This window comes from Procambarus clarkii, chromosome 11 (assembly GCF_040958095.1).
Source record: "Procambarus clarkii isolate CNS0578487 chromosome 11, FALCON_Pclarkii_2.0, whole genome shotgun sequence".
NCBI classification, from domain to species: Eukaryota; Metazoa; Arthropoda; class Malacostraca; order Decapoda; family Cambaridae; genus Procambarus; species Procambarus clarkii.
In genome coordinates, this window is record NC_091160.1 from 32,445,069 (window position 1) to 32,471,977 (window position 26,909).

At 42.3% G+C, this 26,909-nt stretch overlaps 1 protein-coding gene across 5 annotated transcripts in view; it reads right to left on the reverse strand.

Moving 5' to 3' along the window:
- Window positions 1–7,210: 7,210 nt before the first annotated feature.
- The window catches only part of Tango6 (transport and golgi organization 6), a 46,910-nt gene continuing 27,211 nt past the window's right edge, over window positions 7,211–26,909 (reverse strand). For 4 of the 5 annotated variants that reach the window (XM_045742397.2, XM_045742395.2, XM_045742394.2 and 1 more), the window contains 10 exons: window positions 26,326–26,520; window positions 23,488–23,691; window positions 20,089–20,292; window positions 19,747–19,910; window positions 19,122–19,301; window positions 16,851–18,054; window positions 15,419–15,569; window positions 14,587–14,687; window positions 10,881–10,994; window positions 7,211–7,612 (listed from right to left, as the gene is read on the reverse strand). In XM_045742397.2, coding sequence (XP_045598353.1) covers window positions 7,418–7,612; window positions 10,881–10,994; window positions 14,587–14,687; window positions 15,419–15,569; window positions 16,851–18,054; window positions 19,122–19,301; window positions 19,747–19,910; window positions 20,089–20,292; window positions 23,488–23,691; window positions 26,326–26,520 — 2,712 coding nt within the window. In that variant the 3' untranslated portion in view covers window positions 7,211–7,417. The remainder of the gene's footprint in view (window positions 7,613–10,880; window positions 10,995–14,586; window positions 14,688–15,418; window positions 15,570–16,850; window positions 18,055–19,121; window positions 19,302–19,746; window positions 19,911–20,088; window positions 20,293–23,487; window positions 23,692–26,325; window positions 26,521–26,909) is intronic. The other variant, XM_045742398.2, reaches the window with a different exon arrangement.

Genomic DNA, 26,909 nt, shown 5'->3' on the forward strand with positions numbered 1-26,909 from the left:
ATAAACCGAAACGGTTTACCGAAATTCTTATGTGAATTTTCCCATAAGAAATAATGTAAATTTAATTAATCTGTTCCACACTCCAAAAATATTAACATAAAAAATACATTTTATACAGAATACTATTCATATTTTTCATACACAAAACAGTCAGGTATAAATATAAACCATAAATAAAATAAGTGAACATTTAACTGCACTTTACCTTTACTGAGGACTATTGTTGGCATATGGGAGACAGTGAGGAGGGAGGGAGGGAGGAGTGGTGTTGGTGTATGAGGAGGCGAGACTATCCTCTGTGCACCTTAAACCTTTTCATATCTTCATCACTGGTTCCAGATTTAGATTTTCCTTTCACACATTTCACTGCCTCTGGTTCTGACTGGGTGCTGCATAACAGTCAGTCACATGTCAATCAAGCGTTCACAATCGTGGTAGCAACTGAGCCAGGTAATATAAACAATGAGAGCAACAGTGGGAAAGAGTCCATAAACAAAGGAATTATGACAAAAATTGGAGATGGCTCCAATAAAGAGGTGGCCAAGAGAAGCACAGGTATAGATATCCTGAAAAATAAAAAACTGAGAATATTTGCAAATTTTATACACAAGGAATATGCAAATATGGGAAATTAGACGCAAAATGCATTTTTATGCATCCACGAAAATTTAGGAACATGTTGGCGAGGGGTAAATTTTTCAATGGATGTGAGAGGTACACGGCATTAAATGGGAAGATCAATATGATATTTCTGGAAATTTTTTAGAGACAGGCGGAAATAGAGTAGAACATATAAGAGAGAGGTACAGGCAGATAGAACCACTGCAGGATTACACAGGGGAAGGGAGATAGCCACAAGACTGGAATACAAGTCATCATCAAGCACACAGGTACTTCACCACACAACACCCGCACTACTACCAAAACTGGACGAACCACTACGAAGACAGCACACCCTGGATCAGGGTGGAGAGAGGGGGGAGGGGGAACTACCAAGGTCCACCAGAGGTGACATGCAATAAGGGAAATCATTCATATTTGCAAACATACAAGGACTAAGATCAAAATCAAGAAATAAAGTTAATAAATGACCTTCTAACAGAATCGAACTCTATATTTGGTGCAGTTACAGAAACCCACACGAAAGACTACATTGGTAATTAAATCTGGATCCCAAATTATAATCTATATGGATGTGACAGTAATTAGGTCAAGTGGAGGAGTAGGTCTGTATATTAAAGAGGAACTGGCATGCACAGAGCTCCTGAACTCGACCTGTGAGGTGGTAGAGGTACTTTGAATCAAGGTAGAAAATATCAATCTAATTATTATTCTAATATACAAACCACCAGATGCAACAGTTGAGAAACTCAAAGAGTAGATACATAAAATACAGAATATCCTTGAGAACCTAGCAAACCCAGTACCAGATATTATCTTCCTTGGAGACTTCAAATGGAGAATAATAAACAATAACATTATAGCAGCAAATCAACCTAGAAATAACCAACCACTGGTCAGACAACTACTGAGATTATGTAACAGCAGACAATCAGCAGATTACAGAACCAACTAGGAACAAATACACACTGGACCTGATATTCATGAACAATGATGAGGTAATCAGAGACATTATTGTCTCAGACACTACATACTCAGACCACAAGCTCACTGAAGTGCAAACTAACATTAATAATGGTAGTAGGCCCAAGAAAAACAACAAGCGAGAAGGGTTATTCAATAAATTAAATTTTAATAATAAAAGGATAGACTGGGAGAAAATAAACAGGGAACTTACAAACATTTGATGGGAAAATGTTCTAAGTAATAAAAATCCTACACAAGGAATAGAAAAACTGACTTCTGAAGCATATGAAGTCTGTCTGAAACATGTTCCTTTGAGGAAAGTCAGAAAGAGGTCCAACGTAGAAAGAGAACGCAGACGACACTACAAAAGAAGGAAAAAAATAACAGAAATGCTTAAGCAGACAACTTTCCATTTAAAGACGGAATAATTTAAGCCGAGAGATTGAAGAAATCAAAGAGAGACTGAAGCATTCATATCAGATTGAAGAAAGGCAACAAGAACAGAAAGCAATTCAAGAAATGCAGAAAAACCCAAAATATTTCTTCACATATGCAAAATCAAAAGCAAAAACCACTGCCAGTATTGGACCTATTCGTACTAGTGAAGGTTCATGCACTGAGAATGACAAAGAAATTAGTGAAATCCTAAAAAAATCAGCATGAGGACATGTTCAGCACTCCGATAAACAACATGAAAGTGGAAGATCTGGACAACTTCTTTATGCATGATATCCAAATTCCTGTAAATGTAACTGATATAAACACGAATGTGACAGATTTTGAAAGAGAAATTGATAACATGCCCATGTACTCAGCCCACGGGTCCAGACTCATGGAATTCAATATTTATAAAGAAATACAAAATGCCAGTAGCAAAGACACTCAATATAGTGTGGAGGGGGAGATACCAGATGCACTTAAAACAGCAGACATAGCTCCTCTACACAAGGGAGGGAGCAAAGCATTGGCAAAGAATTATAGACCAACATGGATTGTTGATCACTAAAGAAATTGTTCACAACTATTGCTAGGCCAAAGCTAGAATATGCAGCAGTTGTGTGGTGCCCATATCTTAAGAGGCACATCAACAAACTGCAAAAGGTGCAAAGACATGCTACTAAGTGGCTCCCAGAACTGAAGGGCAAGAGCTACGAGGAGAGGTTAGAGGCATTAAATATGCAAAATCTAGAAGACAGAAGAAAAAGAGGTGATATGATCACTACATACAAAATAGTAACAGGAATTGATAAAATCGATAGGGAAGAATTCCTGAGACCCGGAACTTCAAGAACAAGAAGTCATAGATTTAAACTAACTAAACAGAGATGCCTAAGAAATATAAGAAAATTCACTTTCGCAAACAGAGTGGTAGACGGTTGGCACAAGTTAAGTGAGAAGGTAGTGGAAGCCAAGACCGTCAGTAGTTTCAAAGCGTTATATGACAAAGAGTGCTGCAAAGACGGGACACCACAAGCATAGCTCTCATTCTGTAACTACACTTAGGTAATTACTACGACAAAATCACTGAGGCCTTAGAAGAAAAGCAGAATGCAGATGTGGTATACACGGATTTCGCAAAGGCATTCAATAAATGCGACCATGGAGTGATAGCACACAAAATGAGGTCAATGGGAATACAGGTAACTGGTAAAGTAGGATGCTGGATACTCAGTTTTCTGTCGAACAGAACACAAAGAGTAACAGTCAACCATATAAAATTGAGTCCAAGCACAGTTAAAAGTGCTTCACTCTGTACCTCAGGGTACAATCCTTGCACCACTGCTTTTCCTTATTCTCAATTCAGATATAGACACAAATACAAGGCATAGCTTCGTATCATCCTTTGCAGATGACAAAAATCAGCATGAAAATTACCTCTGCTGAAGACATTGAGAAACTACAAGCAGATATTAATAAGGTTTTCAACTGGGTAGCAGAAAATAACATGATGTTTAACAGTGATAAATTACAGGTACTCAAGTATGGTAAAAATGAGAACCTTAAACATAATACAGGGTACAATCAAATCTGCCCATAGTAGGAAAACAACATGTAAAGGATTTGGGAATAATGTCTGATGACCTAACGTTTAGGGAGCATAGCCAAGCAAATATTGCTTCAACCAGAAAAATAAGAACATAAAAATAAAGGTAACTGCAGAAGGCCTATTGGGCCATACGAGAGAGCTCCTATTTATAACCACCCAATCCCACTTATATACATGTCCAACTCATGTTTTACCCTTAAACTGCGCATGGCGTATATAGTCGCCATGAGTAACATGTCCCACAATACGCATGGCGTACATATACGCCATAGGGTGCCAGGCACAATTAAAATGTCCCGCGCCTACACAGGGTTTACATCAGCTTTCTCAGGGCTCTTGTAAACAGCCGTACAGATGGCCTTATGGGAGACAGCACTCGCCTTCTGAAACAAAATAAAAGAATCGGCCGTTTGTCGGCGACGGTGTTTCTTCCAGGCTGCTTGCTGGTTTAAAGCAAATCTGTCACACATCTGCAAGAGGTCATTTGTGTGTGACTGTTCATTCAAACTATTTCCTGGTATTTTCTTTACTATAGTGGCATTTGGCACATTTTCCCATTTTAGATGCCTAAAGTTAAAATTGCCAAGGAAGATAATGCTTAGGGCAGGATTTCAGAGGTTTTCTAAGCAGTATTCTATTTTTATTAGTTGGTCTTTAAACTGTTGATGCTGGGTTCCCAGCCATATTGGTGTTTTGTTAAATGAGTGTGCGGACACTGCAAATAAGGAGACTATCCACACTTGTCCTATTTTCCACAAAGGCGTTCCTTATTCCGACTTCTACCCAGTCATTTATTCTTCAATCCATGCCTGTTGGCAGCGTTGTTGAGCTTCTGTTACTGGTAACTAACTGCATGCTCTTAAGGGTAGCCTGTCCCCTTGGCCTTCCTCCTAGCACCATAACCAACAGTGGGAAACGGCCCCATCCCTCAACCTTCCCCATCCTTTCCAAACCCTTTGGACATCAAAGCTCAAAAGCTCTGGCGAGGTTACATATTGGCCATACACGTTTAACTCACAGAGACTTAATGGAGCACCACCCTGCTCCTTATTGTCCAAACTGCCTTGGGCCCTCTTACGGTTGTGCATATTCTTGTTGAATGTCCTGACTTCCAGAATGTGCATGTGTCTTGCTTCTCGACTGTCCTTCGATAGAATCCTTGGTGAATCCGATACATTTGATATTGCTCTCCTTATGTGCATTTGCTCTTGTATTGGCATCCTTAGTTACATTTAGTGCCTTTGAATATCCCGCAACTTTCACGGTGCTACATAGTCTTCCCGGCTTGGTGCCTTCTTTTTTTATAATTACTTTAAACTGCTGAGGATTTGCATTCGGTGAGTTATATGCAAGGACAATCATCACATTTAGAATTTTTATTTTGGTTATCAGCACTTCCACTATATTGCTTGCGGTGTGTAGCAGTCGAGTACAGACGAGTGTGCCTTTGATGTACAGGCTGACCCCACCCTGTAGCCTGTTTCCTGTCACATGTGAAAAGATTGTATTCCAATATCTATATCTCATCATAATCCTTAGTGAGAATTTTGGTTAAAGCTGTATACATTTAATTTCCCTCATTTAAGATGCTAGTTATTAAGTGGATTTTATTTGTATTGTGTGTTTTCATACCTTATATTTTGGCAAATAGAAAACATGTTTTTGTATTTGTGGAAGTGCAGGGTATTTTGCATTTTATTATCTAACGCCTCCTGTTCCCCTTCATATTCCTTTCTATCTTGCCTTTTTATTTTGCCTTACTTTCAAACTGCAAGAACTTTTTAAAAATATCTCCAGTTTCTTTTATTTAAATCATTTGCATAGTGGTTAATCAGTTTTACCATATTGTAAAATGTCACTATGTGTATTGCATTCAAGCTTGTGCAGCTCTACTGTTTGCTGCAGCTGCACATCCACATGCCTTCATCTACTGTGTTCCCTGAACTAGTGGAAGTCTTCGGCGTTACTGTAATTGTAAAATATAATGTGCAAAGTTTGCATCTTGGACAATGCTAAATGTAATTTTATTATGCATCAACACTTGGTTACTATGCACATTATGTAGGTCCTTCTAAAGTTACCTCAAAGCTCAAGGCAGAATATTTTTATGGTATATTTCAAGTTTATAATTTTGTCACTTTGAAAGCAGTGATGTTGATTGCAGTTTCTTCAGAGTTTCACTTTTGCCTTTAGTAACAGTTACAGCATGGGTGGATCAAAATAAATGCTCTTGTTTGGTTCAAAAACCCACAAGTTTATATCTTGAGCAGCAATATAAGATTGTGGATAGCCGATAGTGTCATGCCACATGGAGGGGTGAAGCCACTGGTTGGACTAGCCTGCCTACACTAGCTCAGCTGCACCTTTTGACAAGGGCTTATTTTATAAAGTACCTGTGTTGCATTTGTGCGCTTTAATGAAGTTTATTGTTGCCTTTTCTGGAATTTGTTTACTATAATGACTTTATCGATATTTGTAATTAAAGTATAAATACAGTACATGTAATGAATAGAAAATTCTTATGTATCAACTACAATAAATGTGAAAAAAATTTCCTTTGTCTCCATTTCGTACAACTGGTATTTTCCTTAAATAACAAATCCTACAGTGGTCGAGTGACATGCTGGTGCTTCTTTACATTAGCGGTGATGCCATGTAGGGATATCTTTAACCTCTGTGATGTGCCGCATTTATTGTGACATTCTCCTTGTGCACTGAAAATAAAGTGTTCGCAATTTTTTTTTTTTTTTTTTTTTGTAAAATGATAAATTCCCTTTCCTGAACATTTACAAAAAATATATAAAATTCCACTTACTTTGGCTGTGGGGACATCGACAAAGTAGTGCGTAACGTCATCACGGGCTGGTCGCTCATACATGAAGCTCCCAGGCGAGGGCCATTCAAGCCTTGTGAGTTGCCACAAATATATTTACAAGTAATATTTCTATATATTTTCAATACTTTATAATGATTTTTTTGTATCGTATCTGATGCATATATGTGTCCTTTACAATATTTATATAGTAGAATGTTCATAATGTTCCAATGAACTGTGATACATGTGTCAGTAATGTGTCCACAATAAATGTTTATTGTCGCAATATTACTTGTTCAAAATTCACTAATATTACATTATGTAGAGTTTCACACACTATTTACACAGTAGCACACTGTATTACACACTCGTACTTCATAAGTTAGTGATAATCAAAGAAACAGTCCATGGTAGACTGTGACTTCATTCTCGATGCACCAGGTACAGATCGATTTTTGCTTCCTGTTTCTTTGTTCTTTGCGCTTGCAAATAACACCCTAGGCCAATTCTATAAATTCATAAACAAAAAATTGCAGGTAAAGGATAATATTCAGAGGTTGAAAATGGGAAACAGATTCACAGAAAATGAAATGGAAATGTGTGAAACATTGTCAAGTTACCATGTCATGATACAGTTGACTAAGGCGCATCTGGGAAAATCCCGTGCGTAGGTTCGAACCCTTATGGATGTGTTCAACTGAAAGATAAAATTCCTTGAGACGTGTTGCAGCCAATTTAATACTGATTAAATAAAACCTCTATTTTATTGATATAATATAATATTTATTTCTGGATGGTTCAGGTATCATATGTGCAAAAAATTGTGTGAACACTTATGATATAAACATGACAACTCATGAGCAATGGAGGCCACCCACACCTGTTCAATACATGATGAATCGCTGCTTACATTCTTGGATTAGTGGATTAGATCTCTCAATTATTAGTATTTGATGGGCAAGTATTTCTCAGTATGCACTAGGTGGTATATCAGTCACATATATTCTTTTAGTGAAGTTGAGTTTTGGGAGCAAGAACTCTCTTGTGATAGTATCAATTTCTGCTATAGCAAGTTGTGCGTGTAGCCTCACCACGTCGTCTGGATCTGTGACGTGGATGAGCCGGAGGGTTCTGTACAAGTCTCGTATCACCACCTGCAATACCTAGGCATAGGAAAACAAAATGTTGATATAACAGACATAATAATCTACAGCATAGTCCAACCCTAATTATTGGGACCAATTGGTACCTCTTGTTATCTGGAAAACTGAAGAAGATTGTGTAATGTCATTTGGGCTAACTAAGTAATCATCAAAAGAAGGCACCAAGCTGGGAAGACTATGTAGCACCATCAAAGTTGCAGGATAATCAAAAGGCACTAAATATCACTTAGAAGCCAACATGAGAACAAAAGTGCACAAGGTGGGCAATATCAAAGGTATCGGATTCACTAAGGATTCCATCAAGGGACAAGTGACCACGAGAGACAGGCGGGGAAGCAAGACACATGCACATCCTATAAGTCAGGACATTCAACCTGGAAATGCACAACTGTAAGAGGGACAATACAGTTTGGACATAGGGAGCCTTTGCTCCCAAAAGGAGCAAAGGCTCAGGTAAAGTCCAACATGTGTTTAAGATCTGGAAGAGAAAACAGAGCACTTGGGGGGAAGATAAATGGAACAGACTGTGTACCATTTATTCACAAAGATATGGACAGCAGAAGAATGAATGCACAACTGAAAAAGTAGGGGGAAGGGGTAAAGGGAATATCATTACTGATTAAGAGAGCAGAAAAGTTAAGCCCCCAGCAAAAGCTGGAGGGGAAGAGAGAAAGGAATAACCACTAAAGCAACCAGGATAGGTGCCAAGCATCAGCTTCTGGAGACAAACACAGCAGCAAAAATTGAGAGATTAGAAGTTGGAGTTCATGGAAGTAGGCTTAAAAGCCATGAATATTCCATTGAAGAATAGACATACTCAAAAACAGACATAATACAAAAAACCCAGCGTTGAATGTAATGAAATGCCTTTTTTCTGGGCAAGCCCTGGGGGCTTCCTGGAGCCATCGGGTTAATGTGTGATATATTAGACCGGGGCATTAGCTATAGAGTTCGACCTACTAGGGACCACGAGCCAGAACCTGGCCCCTTCAGAAAGGTTGCATTGAGTAATGGCCCCTGAAAAAAAAATACATGTAGTTGGGGTTTTTCCTTATCTCCCATCGACCGGGGTTAGGCACACAGAAAGGTAAGCGTAACAAAACAAACCCCATGAACAAATCCACAAGGGCCGTGATGAGGATTCGAACCGACGTCCGAGAGCATCCCAGACGCTGCCTGAATCGACTCTAACGCCCTGGAGGTCCAGGGATACCACCCAGGCACCTGGCTCCCTTAGAAGCTGGACCTGAGACAGAGTGGTTATTTGAAAAGAGGGGCAAGGAATCCAGGGATCAGACGGGACAAGTTCAGAATGAACCTCAGACCCGCACAGTCCCGTGTTGGCATTGGAAAAAAAAAAAACAGATGAAAAAACTCAGTTCTATAACTGAACAGCGGGGCTGTCCAATTTCAGGGAACTGAACATGTACACAGTCCAACCTAACACCAACACTAGTATAGCTAATAAGCACATACTAAGATGCACAACATACACGGAACCGACGGACTCGAAATGACACGAAACCGAACCCGGGAAGGGGACGATGCCCAAACTAACTCGTACACAGAGGAGGAAAAAGGAAATCCCCACTCCTTGTAACCGAAAGCCCTGCTCAGAGGGTTGGGAAAACCCAGGCGGGGGCCAACGGGGCCCAAAGCCCCCAAGTCAGCCCCTCCCCAACCTTGGCAACCCGTTCTCGCAAATTTAATAAGTCAATATTGACTTATTAAATATGTGCATAGGTGACATACTTAACATAATAGATACCCTTAAAAAGATTCATAGAAAACACCGACCTTACCTAACCTTGTTAGTATCTTAAGATAAGCATCTTATTGCATCGTAATTACAATTATTACCTAACCTATAATAGGTATAGGTTAAGTAATAATTGTAATTACGAAGCAATAAGATGCTTATCTTAAGATACTAACAAGGTTAGGTAAGGTCGGTGTTTTCTATGAATCTTTTTAGGGGTATCTATTATGTTTAGTATATCACCTATGCACGTAGTTAATAAGTCAATATTGACTTTACGAATTTGCGAGAACGGGTTGACCCTGGGAACCTCCACATCAGATCCTGGGGGCGAGTCAGCCTCCAAAGCCCCAGCCTCACAAGAAAAAGCCAGAGCAGCTGGAAAAGCAGGAAGGGAAAGGGCCCACTGGTCAGACCCCGATGCTACAGCTGGAGGAACCGACTTGAATGCCTCCGTCGCCACCCCGGAAGGGGCAACCCCCCAAGCCTTCAGACGCTTAGGAGCCAGAAGCAGGGGAGGGGGGAGGGGGAATGAAACACAGCAGGGGAAGAACGAGGGGTGCGGACTGAACCAAGGCCGACATGACCAACACCCTCAATTACGGGTCACTATAAGCAAAGTAAGGCAGCGTCGGGGCAGCCTCAGGGCATCCAGGGAAGCAACCAACCTAGCATGTTGCAGCAACCTAACCTAGCCTGCAACGCGTGAGCTGCCTGCACTCGAATAACGTCATCAGTAGAATGGGTGAATTGAGTCACAAACAAGCAACAATGCTCACAGGACTCGGGGTCGAAGGTGTCATCGACCCAACAGGCAGCGTGATGGGGGCAAAAACTGAGCATTCCCCTGAGACAAGGGGACAGAGCAACCCTCAAACTCGCACAAGGTGAGAGGGGACCCAGGGGTTGCATCCAACAGACTCCAAGTGCCGAGTTCGGTGCTGTCCACGCCCAAGTGCTGAGTTTGGATGCTCAGCTCAGCTCAGTGTGTGTGTGTGTGTGTGTGTGTGTGTGTGTGTGTGTGTGTGTGTGTGTGTGTGTGTGTGTGTGTGTGTGTGTGTGTGTGTGTGTGTACTGTAATTAACACCATATTTACATCTTTTTTATATCATTTAATCCATTTGTATACTCAATTATGTAACCCCTTACTCATCTTTCTCTACATGTACAAATTATTTTTATATCCATTCTATAGTAAGGAGCCTCAAACTGAACTCTAAAATCAAAATAAAGCATAACAAGCTGAAGTATAACATTGGATGTTATTTTGTTATTGTTTCTAGATATGAATACCAGTACAGTATCTTATTCTAGTCCTGGCTTTTGGTAGGCAAGGGGTTGGTCTCCGAAGCCTATTACGATTAGCCAAGGTTTGGTATTACCCTAAATGCCACGCTAAAGGAATAGCTCCTTAAGCCTTAGCTTGGGGAGTTTACTACTAATACTGATACATCGGAACATCTCTATTATGAAGTACATGTGGATGGAGATATTAAATGACAAACATACTGTAAAGGCATCATGTCCCAAGCCCTGAAGAAGGAGCGTCACAACCAATACTGCTGCACGCCGGACCTCGACAGAAGTATCGTTCTTGACAATATTATACAATAATCCAAAAATCTGAAAATAAAATATATATAAATAGTTATACTACATATTTCTTGACTAATTCTGGCATAGCATATGTAGATCAAATCCATGCTAACTACTGCAGTAGTAGTATAATTTGAAGTTCACATTTAATAATGTAGCAATCAATTATTCTTTCCAAGTTCAAGAAATACTATGAAATATTTGGCTTACGCTTGTGCTGTGTTTAAATGCGAGTGGCAATTTGAAAATTAAACCCTTGCTAGTGTATCATTTTGAAAATCCAAGGGTTTTCAGAATGATACCAGTAACAGCCATGAAACCTCGGGGCAACAGAGGACCACCAGCACAACCTAGGCTTGCCTAAAAAGCAGCTAGGCCGACCACCTCCATTAACAAAATAAAAAACGATAGAAAAGAAAATAAAAACCCCAAAGGCACACAACAAATAAACTGGCAGCCAGAGAGATTAGTCAACAGGTGCGCATGTAAGCTGCGCCGGTCGCAGTGCACCCCACCCAGCCAATAACACTTCCCACTCAGGGCAAGATGGAAAGCCCAAGACCCCCTGATGTACCCCAAGGGCAGAGACAATGCCAAGTGACAAAGTCCTCAAACGGGAGTGATTCCCGAATGCCCCAGGGAAGATAACCCTGAAACACAAGGGTAGAAATTACAGAGCACCTGGAGAAGATAACCCTAGGCATATGCTGCTCCAGTACACTAAGACACCTGGCCACCAGACCACACACACAGATGGTACAGCCACACAGGGCAAAATTCTAAGGACTCCTGTGACTGATGACTACAAACTAATATAGCACACATCAGTTCGGATAGCTTCAAGGAGCTGACGGGGAGCTCCCCCCACTGAAAACCACCATTGAATGCAACTAAACGCCATTTTCTGGGCGAGCCCCGGAGGCTCCCTGAAGCTATCTTGCTGATCAGTGCCTTCTACTTGAGTGGCATCAATTGCAGAGTTCTTTGTAAGCCTACTGGGGACCATGGTCCAGAACCTGGCCCCCCTCAGAAGATGAAGAGAGCAATGGCCATGAACACTTTACAATTAAAGTAGGTCATCTTGCCATCGACCGGAGAAGGACCCAGAAACATAGGTGAAGCAAAACAGACCACTGTCTGGTTAAAAATTGCAAGCTATTTCCTCACAAGTGCAAAAGAACTCTGCCAAGAAGCAAACAAACCAGCAAAACATTGTCCAACTAACCCAGCTTGTTAACTCCAGGGAAGGAGCCGGACTGTGTAGGTCTGGCCGCCAACCTCCAGTTCTTTGAATAAAAACTGCATACTGGAGGAAGGGCGGGTGTTAGGGAGACTCTAGGGTTCATGCAGAAACTGGAGTTTCATTACATTCAATGCTGGTTTACTGGGGAACAGCCCCATTGGCTCCCTGAAGCTATCTACCCACAGAGAAAGAAAACAGGGAAGAACCCTTGCGGAAACCTTGCAGTGCTTCCGGGGCTTAGCGTCCCGGAAGCACGGGGCTTAGCGTCCCACGGAAGCAACCAGGAGGCCCGGTCGTCGACCAGGCCTCCTGGTTGCCGGACTGATCAACCAGGCTGTTGGACGCGGCTGCTCGCAGCCTGACGTATGAGTCACAGCCTGGTTGATCAGGTATCCTTTGGAGGTGCTTATCCAGTTCTCTCTTGAACACTGTGAGAGGTCAGCCAGTTATGCCCCTTATGTGTAGTGGAAGCGTGTTGAACAGTCTCGGACCTCTGATGTTGATAGAGTTCTCTCTCAGAGTACCAGTTGCACCCTGGAGGCAGCAGCCCCGCAGAACGCAGCCCAACAAACACAGCCAGTCGCTATATAAACAACACAAAAGCAACACAAAGCAGCACAGGGCTTGGGACGGTCACGAGAGACCCGGAAGCCAAGAGCGTGACCGACCCTCAAAACCCACGAGCCCGAAACCGTCTAAAGATAACTGAAAGAGCGGCACACTTTCGAATAACATGGACAAGAGGGTAGACCGCAGGATGGTTAGACTTAAAGACACTACTGTACTTACAACCTGAGACACAAGAGCCCTGGAACTGAAAACCAAGGAAGCCTGAGGAATCCAGAGCGTGGCTACTGACACAGAACCGGTGATCCACCAGAAGCGCCATATATCCACCACAGGACACAACACGTGATACTCCCTCGGCCTAACCAACCAAGCATCCCCAACCAACGCATCTCCCCAGAAGCTCGCCACCACATTCTTTGCTGAAAAAGAAGGAGAAGGTAGCAAATGAACAAAATGACCCACCAAAAACAAGCACAAATGATGGACCACCACAAACCAAGGTGAAGAAGAAAGGAAAGATTACGGTCCAAAAACCAAGAAGGCTCAGGCAGCACAAGAGCAAACCGTAGGTGAAAATGCCTGCGAAAGCTAGCTGAACAGAACGGAAGGGACATCCACCCCCCAAACGCAAACCGCAGCGGCTCCACCAACACCACACAACACGAAGCGACAGTATTCGACAGGAGATGCAAACCCAGGAAAAGCCAAGAAAGTAAAGACAAAACAACATGGTTCTACTCCGACAAAGAAAAAGGCAGAGAGACCACCAAGAGGGAGCCAGGTTCTGGCTTATGGTCCCTGGTAGGCTTACAAAGAACTCTGCGACTGATGCCACTCAGGTAGAAGGCACTTGATCAGTGAGATAGCTTCAGGTAGCTGAAGGGGCTCCCCCAGATACTACTATTGTCACGTGAATTCCCCGCATAGCAGTAGAACTGCCTTTTCCCTTTACCTTCAATGCCTCTGCACTGGAAGTATACATCTACACCAGCCCAGATGAGTCATCAGTCCTGCCACCTCTCCATACCCCCCAGGGCCTGGCACGGCCTGGCACGTCTCAGAGGCAAGCTGGGTGCCTCTGCTAACCGGTAGTTTGCCCCCACAAACAAGCAGTTAGCTGCCTTCAACTGACAGTGGTGCAGCTCAACACAAAGGCACCGCCAGCCACAACGAGCAGTTTGCTAGTTGACCAGATGTCCACCTCGCGTTGACACCGGATAAGTCATCACCACCGGACTATATAAAGGACCGCTGCCTCCCTGGAGAGCCAGTCTCTCTCTTAGTGCTCTAGGATCACCTTCGTGTCTCTCACCCGTCGTCCACCTTCAGCCAACGTCGTGTGACTGATGCCATGGTGGTATGGTAGCTGTCTTCAGTACACCAGTATATCTTTATGCTTTGTATTAGTTAAACTTTCATTTACTTATTTGATTTGCTATATAATAATAGCCAAGTATTGTCATGTGCCATTTTTGTTCATTAATATTTCAGTAAATTGGTTTAATTATTTATTTGATGATTTTCATTTGTTTCCACCTGCGACTTAAACACTGTAAGGCCAATAGTAGCATATTTTTTATTTCTGTGAGGGAGAGCCAGACCACCTTGGTTCTGTATAGCTGCGATACCACAACCCGTCACATTATCTAAACAGTCAACAAGAGACACAAGTTAGGTAAGTCTAGAGAGAAAAAAAACAGTCTTAGGTAAGCCTAGCGAGAGAGACAAGTCCTAGGTAAGCATAGGCAAGACTAGGGTTCTGACTCAGGAAGCCTCAAGGAACTTTGCCTTATAAAATTATCTAACCTCATGGACAACAGGTCCTAGACTAAAATGTAGTAACTTGCAGACATCACCCAGTCCTGAAAGACTTGCAGCTCGCACAATGCCTTCTTCATCTCTAATGCCTGAAAATAAAGACAAATAATATCAAGTAAAAGTTTGTAAAATTATTAATTTTACTGAGGAAATAATCTAAGGAATCAACATATCAATTAAACCAATTTACATTTTCATCACCTCTAAATTCCTTAGGTAAATTCCTGTGAACATAGGAATTTACAAATACTCTATTATATTAAAGTTCATTATATCAAATTAGAAATGTTCTCAATAAAAACAATGAAGGCTAAGAGGGATTATGTGTAAGAAAGTGGGTAGTAACTGTGAAGCACACATGGAATACAGCAAGGGACTAGGCTAGGTGGAAGCAGCTTGTAAGGAGTGCGTGTAATTGTTTGTACTGTACACTGTATAACAATTCACAAAGACCTTTACACCTGTCATATGAAGTGATGGATGCTGCTGTGAATGACTACTAGTGATGGATGTTTATCCACGATTCTATAAACTGCAAATATCTTATGGAACAAGGTCTCGATATAACCAAGGATGCCTTAGTTTACTGGACTGAATTGATGTAGTCACTCTAGAACTCTGTACACATGACTGATGCCAAAGTCTAACATTAGCATATCAGCCTGGTAAGCTCCGGGAAGCCGTAGGGGCTCCCCCCAGAAAAACTGAGAAATGGCAATGGGATGATAAAAACTCCCGAAGGAGGCAAAAAAAATTTCCCAAAAAGCAAGCGCACACTCCCAGGCACATGTAAACTATAAAGAACTATAAAAAAACTCACCATTAAGGAGGGAATTAATAAAAAAGTCTTTGTAGTGTGGAAGCAATGTTCCCAGGCGTCTTGTAGCTCTAGTCAGCACTTCTGCTAACTTTGCGCGGTCTTCCACACAACGATTACCAAGGCTGAATTCTTGCGTGAGCATTTTTACTACCTGCAATAAGTAAATAATTATAAAAAAAAGAAGTCCCCAAGCCAGAATGACTATGTAGCACTATCTGCAATAGATAGTTGATATATCAATTACCTTATTTGAGTAATGAAATACCTGCTTGATACTTGCTTGATGGGGGTTCTTGGAATTCTTCTACTCCCCAAGCCCAGCCCGGGGCCAGGCTAGACTTGTGAGAGCTTGGTCTACCAGGCTGTTGCTTGGAGTGGCCCGCAGGCCCACATATCCACTAGAGCCTGGTTGGTCCAGCACTTCGCGGAAGAAAACTATCCAGTTTTCTCTTGAAGATGTCAACGGTTGTTCCGGCAATATTTCCTTATACGTACTGTACTTGCTGGATATTGAACAACCGTGGACCTCTGATGTTTATACAGTGTTTTGGTATTTGGCCTATGGTACCCATACTCTTCACTGGTTCTATTCTGCATTTTCTTCAATATCGTTCACTCCAGTATGTTGTTATTTTACTGTGTAGATTTGGGACCTGGCCCTCCAGTATTTACCATGTGTATATTATTTTGTATCTCTCTTGTCTCATTTCTAATGAGTACATTTGGAGAGCTTTGAGACGATGCCAATAATTTGAGACGATGCCAAAATGCCACCAAGGAACTCCCACAGAAACTAACACTGAAAGTAATGAAATGTCTCTTCTTGAAGAGCCCCGATGGCTCCCCGACTCTCCCTCCACATCAGTTATGTCAGTTCATAGTGTATCGGCTCTGGACTGACCTGGGGCCAGGAGGGTGGTAGCCACTTGCATTGAAGGGTTTGAGCTAGTTTGAATATTTTGCAGTCATTTTGCTGTTTCAATACTGCATTTTCTATGAACCTTGCAGTTTGCCTGTATTGCTGCACTAACTTACTGGATGCTTTCCAGGTGTGGATAAGCCAAACACGACTCCTGCAACTGATGTGACCCATTAGTGGGATGCCATCCCAACAAGATGGCTCCAGGGAGCCCACTAAGGCTGTACTAGAAAGTCATTTCATTACTTTCAAGGATGATTTTTACACTCAAAACAAATGGTGTATTCTTTGTTACAACCTGTAAAATTATCTTCTCTATAAATGCTAAATTGATATGCAGCAATGTATATATCCAACATATATCCAATGATTATGTAGAGTTACAGTAATAGAATGTATAAAAGAAGTGTTGCATACAGTTTTCATGAAATTCTATAATTACCCCACAATAAACAATACAATAAGTAGTTAAATATAAAAATTAATCATGATAAAAAAGTTTAATAGCCTTACCTTATCTGGGAAAGCATCACACATCACTGCTAAGCCCTCAATAGCCATCAAATACAAATAAGAGTCTTCTTCTTTCAAGTTATGTTGGAATATTAAGAGGAGTTGGTCTTTGTGAGACAATGTTTCCTCATCTCGCTTCTCAACCAGCTTGGCCAGAGCCAACAGAGCATGTCCACGTACTGGAAGCAATGGGCTGAACAAGTCATTCATAGTCTCTTTATATGAGCTCTCTTTCCCAGCACAGTTCATATTTATTTCTTGATCAATTTCATTGCCATAATTAACTTGTAAATTTAAAAAAGTATCTGCATTATTTGCCTTTGAATCAGTATTAATACCAGAGTCTTTATTTATTTTCATATTCTGGCTATTTACTACTGTGTTGTGTGATGCAGAGCTATCAAAATGCTTCTTAACATTGTCACTTGATACATTTCTGGAATTCTTAGCACTTCCTATATTTCCAGGATAACTGTTAACAGCCCCATGAGTTAAAACAAGACTTCTCAATTGTTCAACAAACATAAGAACAGTTTCAGTTCTTCTATTTTGCTCTATTTTTTCTAAGGATGGTAAGATAGATTTTAAACCTCTCCAGTCTTCACTTGTCATTTTCTTTCTTAATGTACGATCACTCACATAGCATGAAACTAACATCAAAACATTAATAATAAGTGAAATTTGTATGTCTTGCAAGTGCTCCTCCTCACACTTCTGGCAGCCTACATTAATAAGCATGTCAATAACTGGCACAGCAGCAGACAAGTTCATGAAGAGATCACTTGTCAACTGTTCATTCTCAGACAAATGTGTTAAAAGATTACAACATATAACAATGTGTTTCACTGTTTTTATCTGACTTGCTTTTACATCTTCATTTGTGATGAGAGTTCTATATGGTGTTTCATCATTTTTATTTAGTGTAGTAAAATCTATACACGATGCCAACTTTTCATAAAACAACAACACGATTTCAGAATGTTTTAGCGACGCCAAAATAGAAATAAGGCAAGTGCATATATTTTCATCTTCCAAATTATTGTTATGGAGAGATTCTACAAGAACATTGATTTTAACACCACCATCATCATCGACAGAAAATTTTATGGCTGGGTTTACAGGTGGAGACTCGGCACAAATTTTCAGACCGGAGAGTACAAGAAGACCCTCGACAACATTCTCCTTTGGCAGTGATGAGAAATACCTGAAACATTTGACAAATACTGTATAAACAATATTCTGTAATTGATACACAGTAGTTAAAACAAATATACTTAATTAAACCTATTTATCTATTCAAATCACCAACACAGTCTTAATTTTGCTTATCCAACTCCTGATTCAGATATATGGTGCAAAGCCTCTTTTAAAGGCTTTGCACCGCACTACTAGGGCTACTGCACTAACCCTCTTTTCCCAAGGAGGGGAAGGTAGCACATTCTAGCATGCACTAGTTTTACTAATTTATTGTGGTTTATATTGTTGGGGAAGTTCTTTGGGCAGTTTTGATGATGCGGTCTCGTTTGTAACCATGCAGTGGTCTGTTTTGTTTTGCTGACTTTCTAGGTGCTTCCCTGGTGGTTGTAGATATGAAAAACTTTAAATGTAAGATTTTCATAAAGTCACCGCTCCCTGCGCCTCTCTGAGGGGACCACATTCTGGCTCATGGTCCCCCAGTAGGCCAATAACAACTCTGCAACTGATGGCACCTAGTAGTATGGCACTGTATCAGTGTAACAGCTTCAGAGAGCCTCAAGGGGCTCTCCTCAGAAAATCATATTGAGTAAATAACAAAACACGGGTGAATTTATGTCACTAGTAAAATGGGGCCTCGTAGCCTGGTGGATAGCGCGCAGGACTCGTAATTCTGTGGCGCGGGTTCGATTCCCGCACGAGGCAGAAACAAATGGGCAAAGTTTCTTTCACCCTGAATGCCCCTGTTACCTAGCAGTAAATAGGTACCTGGGAGTTAGTCAGCTGTCACAGGCTGCTTCCTGGGGGTGGAGGCCTGGTCGAGGACCGGGCCGCGGGGACACTAAAGCCCCGAAATCATCTCAAGATAACCTCAAGATAACCTAGTGTTCTGTGTACACCAGTCACCAATGTATATTAATTAATACACTAGTGAATTTATGTACTGTATTAGACTAGCATGAGTAAGAGGTATCTAGAATCTAAAGATATTAAATTTTGTAATGGTCATGGCCTCAGCCACTTTGAATTTGAATTCTCGACTGTACTAGCCACGAACCACGTATACGAATCACTCACCGAAGGATAATCTGTCGTGCCAGTGTACGAAGGTAAGTGGTGGCCAATGCAGCAATCATTACCAATGGGTTAAGGACAGGACGAAGAAGATTAGTGAAAACTGTGCTTGAAGAAGGGATCTCCACAAATATCTTGTAAATTCTACTGACACCAGCTGTGAGGTTTGAGTTTTTACACAAACTGTAAAGAAATAAAACTCATTTTAAGTTCTAGGCTCTATATTAGTATTTATCACTAAATAAATTTTCATTGCATCCAATCAAAAGTGGTCTTACCAGGTCATCACATCTCAAGATAAGGAAAATGTGTTGACTACAAAGTGTGGAATGATAATAGGGGTACTGCAATACATGGCATGGAGTTGGTAGAGGTGGCAGTAATGGTGGTTGTGGTGGTAGTTGTGACAGTATTGGTGGTGGTGGTGGTGGTAGTTGTGACAGTATTGGTGGTGGTGGTGGTAGTTGTGACAGTAATGGTGGTGGCATCAACCATTGGCATCAACTGATGCCAAAGTTAGGGATATCCTTATCAGCCTGAATAGCTCTGGGGACATTCAATCAAGGTTCCACAGTACTATTTTTATTATTCTAATGTAACAAATTTTGTTATAAAATTTATAATTTACCATGGTGCATCTGGAAGAGTGGTGTTTAATAGTGGCTGCAGCAATGGGTTGATGATATGGATGGCTGTCAGTGTCGCAGATCTCTCAGCTAGTTTTGCCACAATTAGTACCACTACACGAAATATATCTGGCTGAACACTGTCCTGCTCAATCAATTCCAACAACTGAAAATAACTGTTAAGATTAAAGCACCAACAAACAAGATAAACATTATTTTTTCTTAAACAAAAGCTGTCTCATTATAAAACTGTAAAAGTAATCTACACTAATAATGAATATATTGTTAATATGACATGCTTATAAAGGAAAAACATTTGTTCTGAGGGGCAAATTAACACACACCTGAGGCCCCAATGTAGTAAAAAAGAGATCTACATCCCTAATTTTACACTGGGCAATGAGAACAGCAATTGCGTCGTGGAGCTGCCAATCCTGCTTGTCACTGATAGCAAGACCAGCACTCACCACTGCACCAACACCCCCTGGCTTCATCAAGAACCTGCGTAATAAAAGCGATCTGCATACCTTCCCTAGCCACATGTCACCCTGAAAAAGTTATTAATTAGGATTTATACGAAATTTGTGATTATAATTATACATTTATTATACTCCACCCAGTACTTATTTCTCTCTTTACTTCAGCTTTTCTATATAATCAACTTTTTGTTTATATGAAACATCTTTTTCTTAACCCTTGGGCAGTGCCCCTGTTTAAACAAGACAGAGCAGAGGAAAATACCCAGCATTGAATGTAATGAAACGCCATTTTCTGGGTGAGCCCCGGAGGCTTCCATGGAGCTATCAGGCTAATATGTGAATCATTAGACCAAGGCATTATTCTATGGAGTTCTGCCTACCGGGGACCACTAGCCAGAACATGGCCCCCTCTGAGAGGCGCAGGGAGCAATGGCCCTTCCTTCTTCCTTGGCTCCCTGTTCCAAGGGTCATGTTTCTCAGGTCATCCGCAGTGTTATTAAGTCCAGCCACCCTCGAGTCTACCCTCGTGTGCATGATGTTCATAAGAATGCTATCGTTGCAGTCTTTTCTAAGAATGTCCTGGGGTGATATTAGGTGCTGGGGTTGTGGTAGTCAAACATGGTTTTGGCAGCCCAGTTAATGTCCCCAGGGCTCATTATGCCTGGATTGCCTTGGGTAATCTCTCTCGTCCAATTGTCTATTCTAAGTCTTGAATATCTGCCATTTCCCCTCCTCTCTGGTAAGTCCCTTGTTTTTCTCCAGAAAACCAGCATAGGATGTAATGAAATGTCTCTCCCTGGATGAGCCCCAGTCACTCCCTGATTCCCTCCCTCCTTTCCTTGCCGGAGGGAGGAAACCTTGCTTGCTTGATACCTTGTTGCTTTGAGTGTCCTGCAGGCCCACATACCCACACAGCCCGGCTGGTCCGGCACTTCTTTTAGAAAACCAACTAGTTTTCTCTTGAAGATGTCCACAGTTGTTCCCACAATATTTCCTATACTCGCTATGAGGATATTGAACAACCGTGGACCTCTGATGTTTACAGAGTGTTTTCTGATTGTGCCTATGGCACCCCTGCTGTTCACTGGTTCTATTCTGCATTTTCTTCCATATTGTTCACTCCAGTATGTTGTTATTTTACTGTGTAGATTTGGTACCTGTCCCTCCAGTATTTTCCATGTGTATATTATTTGATATCTCTCTCGTTTCCTTTCTAGTGAGTACATTTGGAGAGCTTTGAGACGATCCCAATAATTTAGGTGCTTTATCGCGTCTATGTGTGCCGAATATGTTCTCTGTATTCCCTCTATTTCAGCAATCTCTCCTGCTCTGAAGGGGTAAGTGAGTACCAAGCAGTCCTGAAGACAGGACAGCACAAGTGATTTAAATAGTACAACCATTGTGATGGGATCCCTGGATTTGAAAGTTCTCGGGCTGCGTAATCCATCCGATCATTTTCTGGCTGACGCAATATTTGCTTGGTTATGCTACCTAAACTTTAGGTCGTCTGACATCATTATTCCCAAATGCTTTACATGCTATTTTCCTACTATGGCAGATTTTATTGTGTTTTGTACCCTGTATCATGTTTAAAATACTGTACTCAATTTTACCATACCCGAGTACAGTACTGTACAGTACTTGGAATTTAACACTGTTAAACATTATGTTATTTTCTGCTGCCCAGTCAAAAACTTTATTAATATCTGCTTGTAATTTTTCAATGTCTTCAGCAGAGGTAATTTTCATGCTGATTTTCGTGTCATCTGCAAAGGATAACACGAAGCTGTGACTTGTATTTTTGTCTATATCTGATATGAGAATAAGGAAAAGCAGTGGTGCAGGGACTGTACCCTGAGGTATAGAGCTTTTTACTGCACTTGGACTTGATTTTAATTAATTGACTGTTACTCTCTGTATTCAATTCAACTGGAAATTAAGTATCCACCATCCTACTTTACCAGTTATTCCCACTGACCTCATTTTGTGTGCTATCACTCCATGGTCACATTTGTCGAATGCTTTTGCAAAGTCTGTGTATACAACATCTGCATTTTGCTTTTCTTCTAAAGCTTCTGTGATTTTGTCATAGTGGTTGAGTAACTGTGACAGACAGGATCTTCCCGCTCTAAATCCATGCTGTAGCTCATTATTTTCCATAAAACTAGAAAGCTGATTCTTAATCACTCTTTCAAAAACATTTATTATGTGTGATGTTAGTGCAACTGGTCTATAATTTTTTGCCAAAGCTTTACTAACCCCATTGTGCATAGGAGCTATATCAGCAGATTTAAGGGCTGCTGGTATCTCCCCTGTATCCAAGCTCTTTCTCTATATTACACTGAGTGCTCGCGCTACTGGTACTTTACATTTCTTTATGAATATTGAATTCCATGAGTCAGGCCCAGGGGCTGACTTCATGGGCATGTTGTCAATTTTTCTTTCAAAGTCTTCTGAGTTTGTGTTAATATCTGTTATATTATCTGCAGCGTGGATGTCATTCATAAAGAAGTTATCTGGATCTTCAACTTTCATGTTGTTTATTGGGGTGCTAAATATAGCCTCATACTGGCTTCTTAGAATTTCATTAATTTCTTTGTTGTCCTCTGTGTACGTACCTTCAGTTGTAAGTAATATAATCGGATTGTAGGTTGGTGTTCATAATCTTTACATCTACCCCAGAACACACTTCCAAGGCTTGGGAAGACCTGAAGCCCTGGCCACTAGTTTGGAGACATTCAGCCATTTGTTTACATTGTTTGGGGAGTTCGTTTGGCAGTCTGGATTCTTCAGTTTCTTAAACCCAGTAATGGTCTGTATTGTTTCACTGACTTTCTGGATACTTTCTCAGTAAGTTAGTGGAGTGTCCCCCACTATCTGTGCCTCTATAAAGGGGTCAGGTTCTGGCTCATGGTCCCCAGTAGGGCAAACAGAATGCCATCGATGATGTGACCTAGTACTGTAGTTGGGAGCCATCTCAGTGAGATACCTTCAGGTACCCACTAGTGGCTCATCTAGTAAGAGGTGTTTCATTACATCAACACTGTTTTGTGCACCTCTGATGCAAATAAAAAACAAATCATTTTTTTGGCAAAAATAAATCATTAAATCATTGGCATGTGGCCAATGGTTAATTAAAAATATGCATATTCATAAGAATTCAAGAAATTCCATAACAGCATGCAATTTTTGTCTCATTTCCGTCTTCTCAGGACCCCAAAATTTCCTACTCAACAGTATCGAGACATGGCTTGGACAAGTTACCTTGACTATACCCAACAATAAAAGCAGATGTTGCAGAATTAGGCTAGTGTTCATAGTGGTCATGAGAGTTTCAAGTTGCTCCCTGAAGAAAGCAGTATCATCTGGAAAGCTCTTAACTTCTGCAGGACAAAAACAAAGCTCCAGTACAGCACTCAAAATCTCGGGGAAGAGAGATCGCCTGAGGCCAACTCCCAGTGACTCGTGCTGATGAAGGAAAGATGCATAAACTTAGTTAACATTTACATAATATTAAATTTTGTTCCAATATAAAAACAGGAAGCATAACTAAGACCAGAAATCTCAGTACATGTTTATCTACCCTTATTTTATATCATACTGTATTAGTCCAGGTTGAAAAGAATAGAAGCCACCATAAGGGCCCTCTCATCATTTTTTCCAAAATGCCCTTGACTTTTATTAACTTTACTATTTAAACTATAAATACATGTTATACTTTAAGATCCAATTTAAAAAACCAGCATTGAATGTAATGAAACAGTCATTTTCTGGGTGAGTCCTCGAGGCTCCCCGGAGCTTACTAGGCTGATATGCTAATGTCAGACTTTGGCATCAGTCATGTATATGGAGTTCTTATGGGCCTACAGGGGACCACGAGGCAGAACCTGGCCCCCTCTAGAGAGAGGCAAGGGGAGCAATGGCCTATAGAAACCCCCCGTGTGATTGGAAGCATTCTATATCTGCCATCGACTGGGTTAGGCACCCAGAAAGGTAGGCGTCCCAAAACAAACCCCTATTCTAGGTGAAAATTGCAACCAAAAGCCGCACAAGTGGATAGAACTACCCAAACAAAAACGAACAAACTAGTATGACTTCACCCGTTGTCACGCCGCTGTCTGTGCAGCTCTCCCCTCCCCGGGAGGGGGTAGGGGGAGCCCCAGACCCACCGTGCCAGTGATCCACACCCCAGTTCTGAGGCTGGATGTCAAAATACGTGAAAAAAATGCCGACCGGAGGGAGGGAGGGAGGGAGGGAGGGAGGAATGCCGAGGAACCTCCGGGACTCACCCACAAAATGGCGTTACATTACATTCAACGCTGGTTTTCTGGGGGGAGCCCCTATGGCTCCCCGGAGCTAACTACCCACAGATGAAAGAATAGGGACTTACCCGGGAGGCAGTTGCTGCTCACTCCTCAACCCAAAGTCGAGACAACTGGCTGCATCCACCGACCCAAAGCAACACAGGTCCGACTGGGCCCAGGAATGTTTACAAGGTAATGAGCAGCCAGGTACCCTGTTCGACCGCCCAAATCCCCATGCCCGAATGTCAGCCCAGGCCATATTGCCAAAGACAACGGGAAGAGCTGCAAACTTCAAAGAGCTGCTACCCAACACCACTGGAGGCTGTGCGAAATGACCAGAAACGCCCACAAATCATGGGACCAGGTGTGAGCGAACAGCGCAAGCCTCCCCCCCATCGCCACGTCGATGGGGCGAAATGGCGAAAGGGCCGGTGCCTTTTACGAGACCCAGAACCTCGCACAGAGTGAACACCGTGCCGACCAGACGAAGGCGGGGGTGCAAAGGAGGAACCAAATCCCGAACCTGACACCAGTGGCCTACCACGACTGGAGGAACCCCGAGCCTTGGCATGACCCTTCCGGGAAGGCTCACCATGGGACCCCCGGAGAACCAGCAAGTCCGACATAGGACGGCAAGAAGCTGAAGCAACCTGAATATACTGCGCAACGGCGGAAGCCTCAAACAAGAGAGGACAAAAAGGGGAAGACATCCTAAGACCCAAGGCCCAAGCGGATTCCACAGAGGGGGCAAGCACCGTCCGCCGACACGCAAGCCGAGAAGCATAAAACAGAGCAACCGCATCCCGCAAGATCGGTGCAAAAAGCTTCAGCAAGGCAGCCGACAAGCGAGCCGCCAAGGCCAAGGTGCCAGACCCAGGAACAGACCAAAGTGCCCCCACATCCTCCGTGAGCCAGTTGGAAGACAGCTCCAGGAGGGAAAAGAAGCACAAGGCCGCAACCAAAAGGCCCCGAGCGAGCAAGTCCTCCATCACCTGCGCCGCCGAAAGGGAGGGAACTTACATATGGAGCTGAACGACAGCAACATCCTGGGAAAGGGCAGGAGCAAACAAGCACTCATTGAGGTGCTCAAGGTCGCCCCTCAGAAAAACCTGAAGCACCGTCGAAGCCTCCTGCCACTCAAGCGTGCGGGAATGGCAGGAGTAGTGCCAAGCCTCCAAGGCAAAGACAGGACAGTCCGCCAGCCAGGACGACTCCGAAACCTTGTAACGGAGCCAGAAAGGGAACAAAGTCCCAAACCTGAAATGCCGAGGGATCCATTGCCGAGGCATAATCCGGGTCACGCAAGAGGTTCGCCGAAGCAGCCGGGGGAACACGGAACCGAACCAGGGGAGGGGCAAACACCAAGTCCAACTCGTATGCAGAGGGTGGGAAAAGAAAACCCCACTCCTTGTAACAGTAAGCCCTGCTCAGAGGGCAGAAAATCCCAATAGATGGCAGACATAGACTGCTTCCAACTACATGGGGGTGTCTTTAGGCCATTACTCCTCGTGCCTCTCTGAGGGGGGCCAGGTTCTGGCTCTGGTCCCCGGTAAGCAAGAACTCCATCGATTGACTGTTGCCACGGTCTAATATATACACATCAGCCCAGTATAGCTCCAGGGAGCCGAAGGGACACTCTACAGAAAAACTTTGAATGTTCATTTTCTCAGAGTGGTAGAAGATTGGAAGAAGTGAGATGAGAAGGTGGTGGATGGCAAGACCATCAGTTCAAGACACTTTTAAATAAGCTACAATGATTTACAATAGTTTTGAACATAATGGTTTTGGAAATAGGTACCTTCATAACAGGTAACAGAATTTTCATAATGGAAGTTAGAAGATTGTGGCAGCAACTACGGGAAACAACTGTCAAGCTTGAGCCCAGTACAAACTTTGTCTTGGCAAGCATCATTTTGACATACACAGAGGCTTCTGCATCCAGGCAACCCAGGACTACTGTATATATTATGACCCGGGAGGCATCCTCAGCCACCTGAAATAAGGTATGTTGTTTAGCTCTCAGAATGAAATTGTGATAAAAAAACAACATTGAATGTAATGAAACGCCATTTTCTGGGTGAGCCCCAGAGGTTCCCTGGAGCTTATTGGGCTAATGTATGTTATATTAGCTATGGAGTTCAGACCTCCCAGGGACCAGCGCCACAACCTGGCCCCCTTCAGAGAGGTTTCAGGGAGCAATGGCCCTGGAAAACCCCCTTGTGGTTCAGGGTTTTCCTTATCTGCCATCGACCGGGGTTAGGCATCCAGAAAGGTAGGCATAACAAAACAAACCCCACATGGTAAGAAACTAAAACAAAAAAAAGAAGAGGTAGAAACTCCCTACAATCCCAAGGAAACAAGCAAACATCACACTTTACTGCT